The sequence below is a fragment of the Dryas octopetala genome, chromosome 4, assembly GCF_963921425.1.
Source record: "Dryas octopetala chromosome 4, drDryOcto1.1, whole genome shotgun sequence".
Lineage (NCBI taxonomy): Eukaryota > Viridiplantae > Streptophyta > Magnoliopsida > Rosales > Rosaceae > Dryas > Dryas octopetala.
Genome location: NC_141369.1, coordinates 17494520 through 17506769, shown reverse-complemented (window position 1 = coordinate 17506769; position 12250 = coordinate 17494520). Strand labels below are relative to the sequence as shown.

General features: G+C 37.9%; 3 protein-coding genes across 3 annotated transcripts; 2 read left to right on the top strand and 1 right to left on the bottom strand.

Moving 5' to 3' along the window:
* The first annotated feature begins 354 nt into the window (after positions 1-354).
* Positions 355-2923, top strand: LOC147287509 (trimethyltridecatetraene synthase-like). Its single transcript, XM_086242374.1, has 2 exons — positions 355-1320; positions 1924-2923. Exons 1-2 carry the CDS (start codon positions 412-414, stop codon positions 2551-2553), a joined length of 1539 nt encoding a protein of 512 aa, XP_086098500.1. The 5' UTR covers positions 355-411; the 3' UTR covers positions 2554-2923.
* Positions 2924-3814: 891 nt separating this feature from the next.
* Positions 3815-6057, top strand: LOC147287508 (plastid developmental protein DAG). Its single transcript, XM_086242377.1, has 4 exons — positions 3815-4413; positions 4659-4756; positions 4834-4899; positions 5505-6057. Exons 1-4 carry the CDS (start codon positions 4076-4078, stop codon positions 5627-5629), a joined length of 627 nt encoding a protein of 208 aa, XP_086098503.1. The 5' UTR covers positions 3815-4075; the 3' UTR covers positions 5630-6057.
* A 956-nt stretch (positions 6058-7013) lies between these two features.
* LOC147287507 (Protein kinase superfamily protein) lies at positions 7014-9206 on the bottom strand. Its single transcript, XM_086242376.1, has 5 exons — positions 8671-9206; positions 8434-8569; positions 8087-8223; positions 7869-7992; positions 7014-7723 (listed from the first exon to the last, which is right to left on the bottom strand). The coding sequence occupies exons 1-5, from the start codon at positions 9055-9057 to the stop codon at positions 7140-7142; spliced, it is 1368 nt and encodes a 455-aa protein (XP_086098502.1). The 5' UTR covers positions 9058-9206; the 3' UTR covers positions 7014-7139.
* Between the last annotated feature and the right edge of the window lie 3044 nt (positions 9207-12250).

Sequence of the window (12250 nt, the reverse complement as noted above, 5' to 3'; positions counted from 1 at the left end):
TTATTTTTTAGTGTTTTTTAATGTTGAAAGAGATGTGATATGGCATATCTTAGACCATTGGATTACTTTAATGAACGTGATTTTATAAAAGGCATGCAACAGCCCACCCTCTGAAGGCAGAGAAGCAAATCCGGCTAATTGATTGACCAACGAGTCTTTCTTTAATGAGAGACCAAAGATTCACAGGGGCAATTTGGGAAATTAACTAAGTTAATCGCATAAAATCAACTTGGTATCAGTGTATCACTGGAGTCGTGAATAACGACAGTTTTAAGATGATAAAATATCCAAAGGGTCGTCCTCGCCACCAAGTTGCATCAATTATAAATGCCCCCCCCCCCCCCCTCTCTGACAAACTAGAAACACACACCAACACTTGTCACCACCACACACACACCCAAGCAAACAACAATGGAGGGCACTGCCACTTCTTGGGTTGCATACGCAGCCGCATGGCTGGGAGCTCTAGCCCTCCTCCTCATCTCCCGCCGCCTCCGGCGCCGCAAACTCAATTTGCCACCCGGCCCAAAACCCTGGCCCATAGTTGGAAACCTCAACTTAATAGGCCAACTCCCCCACCGCTCCGTCCACGCTCTCTCCCAAAAATACGGGCCCATCATGCAGCTCCGGTTCGGGTCATTCCCCGTTGTGGTGGGCTCCTCAGTTGAAATGGCCAAGGCCTTTCTCAAAACCCACGACCTGACATTTGCTGGCCGGCCCAAATTCGCGGCTGGCAAATACACCACCTACAACTACTCGGACATCACTTGGTCCCCTTACGGCCCATATTGGCGCCAGGCCCGTAAGATGTGCATCATGGAGCTTTTCAGCAACAAACGCTTGGAGTCCTATGAATACATAAGAAGAGAGGAAATGAATGCTTTGCTTAAAGGCTTGTATGACTCCTCCAACACCAACATTTTGCCGAAAGAACATCTCTCAACTGTGAGTCTCAATGTCATAAGCCGAATGGTGCTGGGAAAGAAGTACACAGACGAATCGAAAGACGCGATTGTGAGCCCAGTTGAGTTCAAGAAGATGCTAGATGAGCTGTTCTTGCTGAGTGGGGTGTTGAACATTGGGGACTCAATTCCTTGGCTTGATTTCTTGGACTTGCAAGGGTACATAAAGAGGATGAAGACCTTGAGCAAGAAGTTCGATAGGTTCTTGGAGCATGTGCTGGATGAACATGTTGCAAAGAGGAATGCTGCTGGGAAAGACTTTGTTGCTAAAGATATGGTGGATGTGCTTTTGCAGCTTGCTGATGATCCTACCCTTGAAGTTAAGCTTGAAAGGCATGGGGTCAAGGCTTTTACCCAGGTATGATTCATTCATTCTTTTACAATAATGTGACTCATACCTGTTATTATCTTATTTGTTAGAAATAAATAATATCTAGAATGATTTTAACTTTGAATAAATTTAATAATGTCACATTATTTGATAGACAAATTTAACGAGTGTAAGTTGTAGTAAGTAATCCACTATTCATGCAATAATACGTACCCAAAAGATACTTTCCTAAAATTAGTTCTGGACGGATGTGTCCGATGAAATGTCAATATTTCATCAGTAGTGCTAGATATACCACATTTTTATACCATAATTTCATACCAACTTATGTGGCAACTTACATGGCATTCATACATTGGATACTAAAAAATAAAAATAAAAACCCAAAAAGAAAAAGAAAAATTCTGTCCAATAAAGTAATGACACGTGAGATGGTATAAGAATGTGGTATAAGAAATATGGTAAGTATAGCATTATTCATATTTCATATAAAACGAAGATTCAAAAGTAGTTCCATGTAAGGACAAATGAAACAATATTGCTCCATTATTTGATATCTAACATTTGGGGATTTGCTTTGGGATCTCGAGCATTACTCTTACTCGTGGTTTTGTTAATGAATTCTATTAGGACCTAATTGCCGGTGGAACGGAGAGCTCAGCCGTGACCGTGGAATGGGCAATCTCGGAGATGCTAAGGAAGCCAGAGGTTTTCAAGAAGGCAACAGAGGAGCTAGACAGGGTGATTGGGAGAGAGAGATGGGTTGAAGAGAAGGACATTGGCAATTTACCTTATATTGATGCCATTGCTAAGGAAACCATGAGGCTGCACCCTGTGGCACCCATGTTGGTGCCAAGACTAGCCCGTGAAGACTGCCAAGTTGCTGGCTATGACATTCCTAAGGGCACCAGAATCCTAGTGAGTGTGTGGACCATAGGAAGAGACCCTAACTTGTGGGACAACCCCAATGAGTTTTGCCCTGAGAGGTTCATTGGCAAGGACATTGATGTCAAAGGCCAAGACTTTGAGCTGTTGCCATTTGGGTCAGGCAGGAGGATGTGCCCTGGCTACAGCCTTGGCATAAAGGTGATTCAGTCAAGTCTGGCCAATCTCTTGCATGGGTTCACATGGAGATTGCCTGATAACATGAAGAAAGAGGACTTGGATATGGAGGAGATTTTTGGGCTTTCAACACCCAAAAAGTTTCCCCTTGTTGCAGTCGCTGAGCCTCGGCTTCCACCTCATGTTTACTCAGTGTGAATGTGTGATTATGTGTCTTGGTTTTAGCTAGCTCCCCTTGAATAATCAGTACTGGGATTCCAACTTCTACTATATATTTGCTGTGTCTTGTGCATTTTAATTAGCATAAGTTTGCTATAGCTTTATAATTATGCTGAGATTGTTATGTGTACGATCCCAATCCAAAGCTCTCATTGTAATTTTCTGGTTTTTCACTTTTCTTTCTCTGTGGACATGGTAAAATCTACATCTTCAATGTGGCTTCAAAGAAAGAAGCAATCACTTGCTACCAGGTGTCAGACAATACAGTGTATAAGTGGCTTCCACTTCCTATAGTGACCACTGCTTCAGACTCCACTTCTCTACAACTTTAATCACAATTTTCACTATCTATCAGAAGAGTTTGCATAAGGCCATCTTAAATTAAATAAAGGAATTATTGATAGGAGAAAATATATGGAATGCAATTCTAATTAAGGCCAACTTCACATTGTTATCTTAATTTTGCTCTATGCCTATTGGTCCTGAAGATATTGACCATCTTCAAGCATATAATTTCCCTCTTCTGATGAACTAAAGGACTATGGCCACTACTAAAAGCTGGCCAATAATCTGGAAGGGTCTCTGCTTGGAGAAGGACCTAAAAAAATATAAAATGTTATCACCCTGCAAAAATTTTGAGAATCTAAAAGGGTATGGACAAGCACTAGCAGTCAATTTATGTAAGAAAAGTGGGCTAAATCTTCCATGGGACATGCTCCATTTGGGGCATGCCTCATGGAAGAGTCTCTCAGAAAACTGTATTTCTGTTGTCTCTTTCAAGTGTCAACAACAAAAACAACAAAAACACAGTCACAGCTGCACATTTGAGCCAACAACTATCAACTTCTTCCCCAAACTCTAATGCAATAACAGCCAAAATCAAACTCAAATTTCACAAAGAGGTAGAAGAAGGGCCCAAAATCCATCAATTACCAGCTCAATTATAAAAGGGGAGAAGAAAAACTATCAAAGTCATAACACCCAAATGAGCAAGCTGGTCATACACTAATATAGTAATATGCCAAAGCCTAAAGCTCATGAGCTCATAAAAGTTATAACACAATTACAGTAACTGTTACTTCACAATTACACACTGAAATATCCAACATCATATAGGAGAAAACTGAGCATTGAGAGCAAGAGTTGTTCTTCATACTCCACATCTGCATTGTCTCAACCAAAAAATGACTGAAGCATATACAAAGAAACTAAATTGAGCCCACAAATCAATCAAAAATAGATAAAATATCTAAACATAAAATCATAACGTCAGCAGCAAAATTGAAATCAACAATAATTTGTACTAAAAAAAGAAATCAACAATAATACTCATGATGACAGCTCATAAATCAAAAAAAGACAGACAAACACTACCCCACCTGGTGGGCCTAGCTGATTAGTTTAGGCCCAACAACATGCATGGGCACAGGCCCACAAGCCCACAAAGACACAGGCCACGGTTTTAAAACAGGGAACAGTGAGAGTAAACGACATATCTGGAATGCTATCGAGCAATATGAGAAAACCGTTAAGTCTGACGGCGACGTTTCTCCGCCGTTACTGTTTGTCAATTCCGCTGTCGTCGTCGACTCTCTTTCCATCTTCGCGCTTCTTTTCTTCCTCAGCTCCGACAAACTCCTCGGCCTTCGCGGACGCCGACTCGGCCGCGAAGGACTCGGCGGCGTCGACTCAGTGCAGCGAGTTGACTCGATTGGCAACGCTGGTGGAGGGCTGCGACTACGAGCACTGGCTCGTGGTGATGGAGCCTCCTAAGGGGTATCCACTTCGCGATGAGATCGTCAGTGGCTATATCCAAACCCTAGCCATGGCCCTCGGAAGGTAAAACCCGAAATCGCTGACAAACATAGCGACTTCATTCATTTCATGGTTTAAAATGAAATTTCTGTTTGCAGACGTATGCGCTGTCAGAAACAATGTTTTTTAAGTTGCTGAACTTTAAATAATGAAGAACCGTTGTCTCTTTTAGCGGTTTCTACATTGGAAAAACGCTTTTCTAAACCTCGGTTTCTTTGTTTTAGTTATTTTATTTCTTTCAAATACTTTATTGTTGTTGATGATTGCAGTGTAGAGGAGGCAAAGAAGTCGATTTACTCTGTTTCTACCAAGTACTACTATGCATTTGGCTGCAAAGTCCCAGAGAATTTGAATTTTAAGATCAAATGTAACCTTTTTCTTCAAAACTCCTTCAATTTCTTTTTTGGTTTTTATTTGGTTTTAACGAAATTAAATTGGTTGCAGCTCTGCCCAATGTGAGATGGGTTCTACCAGATTCTTACTTATGCCATGGTGAAAATGACTATGGAGGTATTGTTTCTTGCTATTTATCTTCAATTCTTCATGTTGAGCTATTATTAGTTTATTGGTTTGGATTCAAGTTTCTAGAAGTTCAGTGGATTTGGGGTAATACCATGACTGATGTGTATTCAATTGCTCCCGTTGAATCTGTTTCTTTTATGAGCTTTGCTTTGCACAGTCACACAGTTGACTGTTGATGTGCATGAGATCCATGGCATGACTCACTAACATCAATAACTGACAATTGTCCACACACGCATAGGCAACTGCCATTAGTATTTGCCTTCTTCTATTTGTTGATGGAATTTTGTTTGACCAAATTAAAAAAGGACATTGAAATGTATACATTTGAAAGATTATGATATTGATACGAGTCATTGCGAATAATCCCTAGTCATCACTCATCAAGTAGAGTTAGAATGTAATTCCAACACATAATACCATATAGATTCATCTAAGTGATGTGGAGCCACTAGTAGGAAAAGAATGAAAACCTTTTTCTTTTCTGAATAGGAGAAAGAAAACTGATTCTTGTTTCCGAGAAAAAGAAAATTCCATATTTAAATAGGCAATTTATCATTTTCTTTGCTAAAAATGGTCTTGTTTTTGGACAGGAGAACCCTTGGTTGATGGGGTCGTTGTTCCATATGATGAGAAGTATCATGCAGACTGGTTGCGCGATGAAAATGACAATAAATATGATAGCAGAACATGCTCAAAAAAAGCCAAGGGAAAGTGACAGGAAATCAACTTCAATGGAAAAATTACTGCTCCTCCTCGACTATATAATTTGGATCAGGCTGTTCAAGTTTTACCTCCAGGAGATAGAAGCAAGAAATCATAATGAGAAGCAATTGCATCAACCTCAATGTTAGAGTGACTTATCATTTGATTGGAGCATCCCAGGTTGTCTCTGTAGTGAGAGACATATAGCTGATGAATTGATACCTTACTGGGGGTTGGAAGGAACAGCATAGTGGCTTGCTAACACCAGGGAAAAATAACTTCCATCTTTTGTAATATATATTGAGAGATGTAACTGCAAGAACTATGCAGAATTGCATATAGACTTCTTGTAGAAGCTAAATAGTTTTATCTTCAAGCTATGAAATAGTTTTATTTACATTATGAGATAGTTTTATCTTCAATAAACTATGCAGAACTGCAGATAGACTTATTGTAGAAGCTAAATAGTTTTATCTTCAAGCCATGAAATAGTTTTATTTACATTATGAGATAGTTTTATCTTCAAGCTAAACCAAGTTCTAGCTTTCCTACTCATTCTATAGTTAAAACTTTCTTTGCATTTAAGTTATGTAATCCAAGCCCTTATCTAAACCATACTTAGGTTTAAGGATCATACAAGAGAAAATGGAGAGCTCCCACTTTTTATGCTAGACCCCATTAAACATGGGACCCATATGCTTGCTTATTGTAGTCATAGGCCATAGCAAATACAAGTTTCACCAAATATCTTCAGTTACATCAGCATCACACAACTTCTAATATATGAGTTCAAATTTAGGCCAAGTTGGGATATTTGGGTGGGGTGGGTGCAGGGTGGAAATGGGAGTAACCTTATTTCTCCTCATACACAATAAAAATATGTACCCTCTGACCTCTGTTGGGTGGGTTGTTCAAACCTTTGATTCATGAGCCATGCTATATGAGCTGATTTTGAAAGAGAAGGGAGAATTTAATGTAAAACGACTGAGAATATTGACTAGAATATTTACACCCCCAGAAACTAATGGAAGATAGAATAGGAGAGGATTAAATAGTCGCTGCCAGCATAGCGTCCATAACAATTTAAAGAAAGTCACCTTTCACTCTTTCAATGACTGCATAGTTTGAAATTGGCGGTTTGCAATATTTACACAGAAGTCTCTACACGTCTGGCTAATGTCAATGTATTTTTGGCTTATGAAGCAAAAACTGACTCTGAATCTGTCTTTCTACATGGAAAAGCATAGAAATTATGGCTTAGGAAAAAGACAGACTTGTCTCAATTCTCAAATCACTTGTATTTCCTTGTATTTTATTTTTGGTCGAACTTGTATTTCCTTGTAAGAAGGTAAGAAAAGCTACAAAAATCTAAATCCAAAGGCCCACCATGAACAACATACACAAGGGAAAATCTCCTATTATTGAAAATAAAGAAAAAGAAATAAAATAAGTCCAAGAGTCTAAGACTATGGTACACATATATAGTTTTTTTCTTTTAAACTTTTCCCAATTGCCTCCTGTGCTTATTTGGGAGAGTATAAACCAGTTCCAAGAACTCTATACAGATGAGTATCAGAATAAACAGTACTAGACCTCAATGACTTAATCCCACGTCTATGCCTATGACCTTTACGCCGGTGGCTGCCCTTCACTTTTACTTCCACCACTTTTTCTTCACCTTTGTTTTCATTTTTCACCATGCCACACTCAATTTGATCCTCTCTTCCAATCTTTTGCACCCCACATTTGTCATTTCCTTCAGTTGGAACAATGTATACAAAGGGTCCACTTGGGATGTCCTTCAAGTCCATTAGAGGCTCTAAGGTCTTGACCACAGTGCTCATTTTGGGTCTAGACTTGGGGTTAAGGCTCAGGCATTGGTAAGCCAATGCAGCTGCCTTCCTAGCCCCTTCAGCCGAGTACTGACCCTCAAGTCTTGGGTCCATCACACGGTCAAGTTTATGGGAGTCCTTCAAAAAGGGCCTAGACCACTCCACCAGGTTCTGTTCCCTACTAGGACGGCTCTCATCCATGGACCTTCTGCCTGTTAGTAGCTCCAAAAGAACTACACCGAAGCTATATACATCGCTCATTGTTGTTAAATGACCTGAAAACAAGCACAGCAAAGGAGTTGTGAATATTTATTGTAGAAATTTTCAATGCTATTGACGAAAGTACAAGTTTAATGTGGGCTAGTCGGGAAATGAGTTAGAATTAGAATAAGTTATTAGTTGGATCTCATCCTAATGTACCTGTCATGATGTATTCTGGGGCTGCGTAGCCATGTGTGCCCATGACAAGCGTTGTAACGTGTGTTTGATCTCCTTCCGGGCCATCTATAGCTAGACCAAAATCAGAGAGCTTAGCTGTGTAATCCTGAGGGGGAAAGGAAGATGTTACTCATTAGTTTTGTCAGATCATGAGCAATATATATGCTGCATATGAAGAGGGTTAAGGAGAGAAAGGTTACAGAGTCTAGCAAGATGTTTGAAGCCTTGAAATCTCGATATATGACTGGCTTTTCTTCCTCGTGGAGGCAACTGAGGCCTTTTGCAGCTCCAATTGCTATTTTCATTCTTGTCAACCAAGGCAAGGTTCCAGAGTAACCTGCATTAACGAACAAACAAACAAGTTCATAAATTTTTGTGATCCTGCTAATAAGAAACATAGCATGATCAAAGAACAAACATATAGAACGATCCTTCTAATAAAATATGAACTCACAAATCAACATTTTTTTGTGACTGATTCAAAATTTTCTTCTGCATGCATGATTACAATTGTAGTTAAATGATAGCTTGCAGAATGTATGTTTACTTTTGAATAGTTGGTTCTCTAAGTTGCCCCTTTCCATGTATTCATACACAAGAAGCCTATCTTCGTCTTCGCAGCAGTACCCGATCAAGTTAACAAGATGGGGGTGTTTTAATTGCCCAAGAAAAATGACTTCAGCCTGCAATAGAAAATTGTTGGAGAATTAACATTTTTGTACCTCAGGAAGCATATGATTACAACCTATAGCTAGCTTCAAAATAGGTAAGAATGAATGCTTACCAGCCACTCCCTATGTCCTTGTTTTCCATCTAAATCCAAGACCTTAATAGCCACAGGTTGAGCTTCCAAGCCAGGCCTAACTTTGTCATCAATGAACCCTTTGTATACCCGCCCGAACCCACCTTCACCAAGATAGTTGCTTTTAGAGAAGTTGTGGGTAATCTTTTTGAGCTCATTTTGTGCAAAAATATGAAGGTTTGATCCAATAAGTGAATTTGACAGATCACTGAGGACTGTGCAGACTGATGAGTTGCTCAAATCAGAAAGAGACAATCTCCTGGAAGAATTTTCTTTGGATACTTGGGATTTTTGTTCTAAGGCTGGGTTGTGATTTGCCTTGAAACAACTAGGTGTGAAGAGCTTGAGTACAAGTTTCTTGAGGCTCATATTTCTGAACCTATCTATGGTTTGGCTCAGGTTAGTTTCAAAAAAGAAAAAGAGCCTTATTTGTGTGTCCAAAAGATAAGGTTGGATCAAATTAGAGAAAGATGTGGGGGGGTAGATATAGGTTATAATTTAGGAGACTACAAAAACAAGTCAAGGATCCAATGATAACCCTCCTTCTTCTTTTCCTTGTTGGCAAATATTCATATCTTTATGTAAATGGAAGTCTTAATATAAGTTCTATTGGTCCCTCCATGACTTTAAAGGTTTACTGCAAAAAAAACTTTTGGATGGTTCATATTATAAAGACCAGGTCAAGCGCTTTTTGTTTGTTTTGATCAAGTGTCAGAATGGAGTTTCTTAGTAGGTTCAAGCTAGTGTCGGTCTTTGGGAGATTTCTGAAAATTGGAAAATGGAAAGTGTTCAGAGAAAGCCATTCAAGTGGAAAAATATATGTTGTCATTTCTTTGTAATCTGAAATCTAAGGGTGGTTTGGTATCCTACTTAAATTGTTTTTTTCAAAAATTAAGATTTTTTTTTTAAAATAATTTTTAAATTTTAAAAATAATAGTAACTAAGGAAGAATGAAGTGTAAAAAAAAAATGTCTGTTTTTGAATTAAAAAAAAATGATTTTTAAATAAAATACCAAATATGTCCTAAACTATTCTTTCCCTCTCACGTGGTCAGTGGTTCACTGAAAAATAAAAGGGGATCGGTTGGTGTGTAAATGTGTAATTCAGTGTTCTGATAAAACATACTCGGTCTTTAGATTTCCCGTGTATGCAGTGTACATGTGCTGCATGTATTTGATTTTAATGTCAACGTTTGTGCTTTGGAAAGCATAATCTCTGAATATCATGTTTGGTACTTTTAGTTCTTCACTGTTTGAACTCTTGGCTGTAAACACAACAATTTAAGATGCCAAATTGGAAGATTTTTGTGAAACTTTAGAAGAAATACCATAATGAATCATAAAATTTTGAATCTCAATTAACCGATGTATTTCTTTTGTTCATATTTAGGTTCACTCTAGTCAAAATTCTATTGTATAAATACGTATGATATTCCAACAAAAGTTTTAACCTTTATATTTTGATAGGTTTTATTTTTCATACTAATTAAGTTATAAATTTGTAAACCATTAAATCTGTTTATATATTATACGATATCCGATTATAGACGAACTTCTACCGTTATATCAGTTGTCACATTGTCCAATGACTAAACTTTACAAAAAGGCTTTGGCGACTATAGCATCAAGGAGAGCTAAATGCATGGCCTCGATCCCAAACACCTACCAAGTACCAACAGATGACAGGACCTTGTGTTGGTTACAACCAACATGACGAGTAAATGAAAATTCAAAATCTGTCATTTGACGCGATCAAAAAGAAGATAGAAAAGGGGAGAGAAAGAAGAAGGAAAGAGAGAAAGAATCATATTCATCCCCCTTTTTTTTGGGTCATTCATCCCTTTAAAGTTGTGTGTGGGATAGGAGTGGCAGGGTCGCTGTATGTGTATGAAACTGAGAAAGAGTTGCAGACTTGCAGGCTTACAGCTACCTACCAATTAAGGAGTGAGTGGGGGGCGCCAAACCATTTTGCAAGGCGTTCAATATTGTTGCTTCAAAGTTGGAAGGGTTATGTTGACTCAAAAAAAAAAAAAAGAGTTTAAGGGGGTTATAACCAAGAAAGTGAAGTAAAATTATCACTTTGATTTTCCATGTATTTGGGATCAAAACCTTTTGTTTGTCTATGACTCTATGGCCCTATATGGGTGACGACTCTATGCTGACGAATATTCATTAGATTAATTAAATCTCATGAGAAAACACATAGACAATGCCAGTAAGATAATAAATATGCAGGAGTTGTAGTACTAGCCGTTAAAAACATTTACTCTTATAACGAAAGTTCTAAGTTTGAACTTGTCATTCCCTAATATGGTTTGATCAAAAATATATTATTCTTTTTCAATTATTTAAATCAAACGTTTTGATTTTAAAAAGTGAATTTTCTTTTTTATTATAAGGAAAATCAAAGAATGGGAGAAAATTTGAACCCTTAACTTTCCTGTATGAGTAAGTTCAATCAAAAGTTTCATTTGTAATAAGCGAAATTTTAAAAATTAATTATTTTTTCTCGGGCTAATATAAGGAACAAGACATCTAAGGATTGAATTTACTTTAATAAAATATTAGTTTTACAATTATGTTAATCCAACTATTAAATCGATGTGCCTCAATTGTCTTTGATATGAGGTAGACTCATTCTTCTTCCTCTCCCATTTTATTCCCCGTCTCTTTCCCTCTAATTAAAACACACAAACAAAAAAATTCCAACCATAACCCAAAATCCAAATTTTCTTATTTTAAATCATTCCATAAATAAAAAATTGAAACCCTCTTACAAGTTACAACCAGGACCCATGAACCAACAACCGCTGATTCCTGGATCTTTTTAAGACAACCAAAAAGGGACAAACTGAAGGATATTTTTAATATGATTAGGCTGAAGGAGATTTGTAACATTACTAGCCACTAAAAAATGAAGACTCACAGGAGAGATATAAGATTTATTTGCTTGTGAAGTGGGGCACCTAACATTCATAATTACAAGGAAAACCCTCTTGAACCTGTCAAGAAAAAAACACATGCATATTTTAATTGTAGCCAAACGGCAAGAAAACATAATAATGCCTCAATAAGGTTGGTACTTGATAGAAACCTTGTTATAATCGCCCATGGCGACCACAACAAGAATGTCAAGAACAATTCCCTCCAATAAGGTTTACAGAAAAACCTTTGTTACAATTTAAATCTTTCCTCAGTGACCACACAAGAGTCTCTAGAAACACACGGTTGCCGTCTGATCACAACTATTATTACACTATTCAAAGGACTTCTGTGTGCTTTGCTTGTCACAAAACCCAAGTCACTTTTTTAGTGAATTTGGTTTCAAACAAAACCCATGTCAATATCAATCATCCACTGATACATTACTTTTACATAGTCCCCCTATTCCTATGTAAGCATCCACTAGACCCCTATTTTGACTGACCCCCAAAAGAAAAACATTGTTAACATAAGAGTAGATTGTGGGAACATAAATAAAAATGTTATGCGACTGCATCACAAACAAGAAACATAAAATTGAAGATGAAACCATTAGAGGGGAGAGTCCTCGTTTTCCTCTT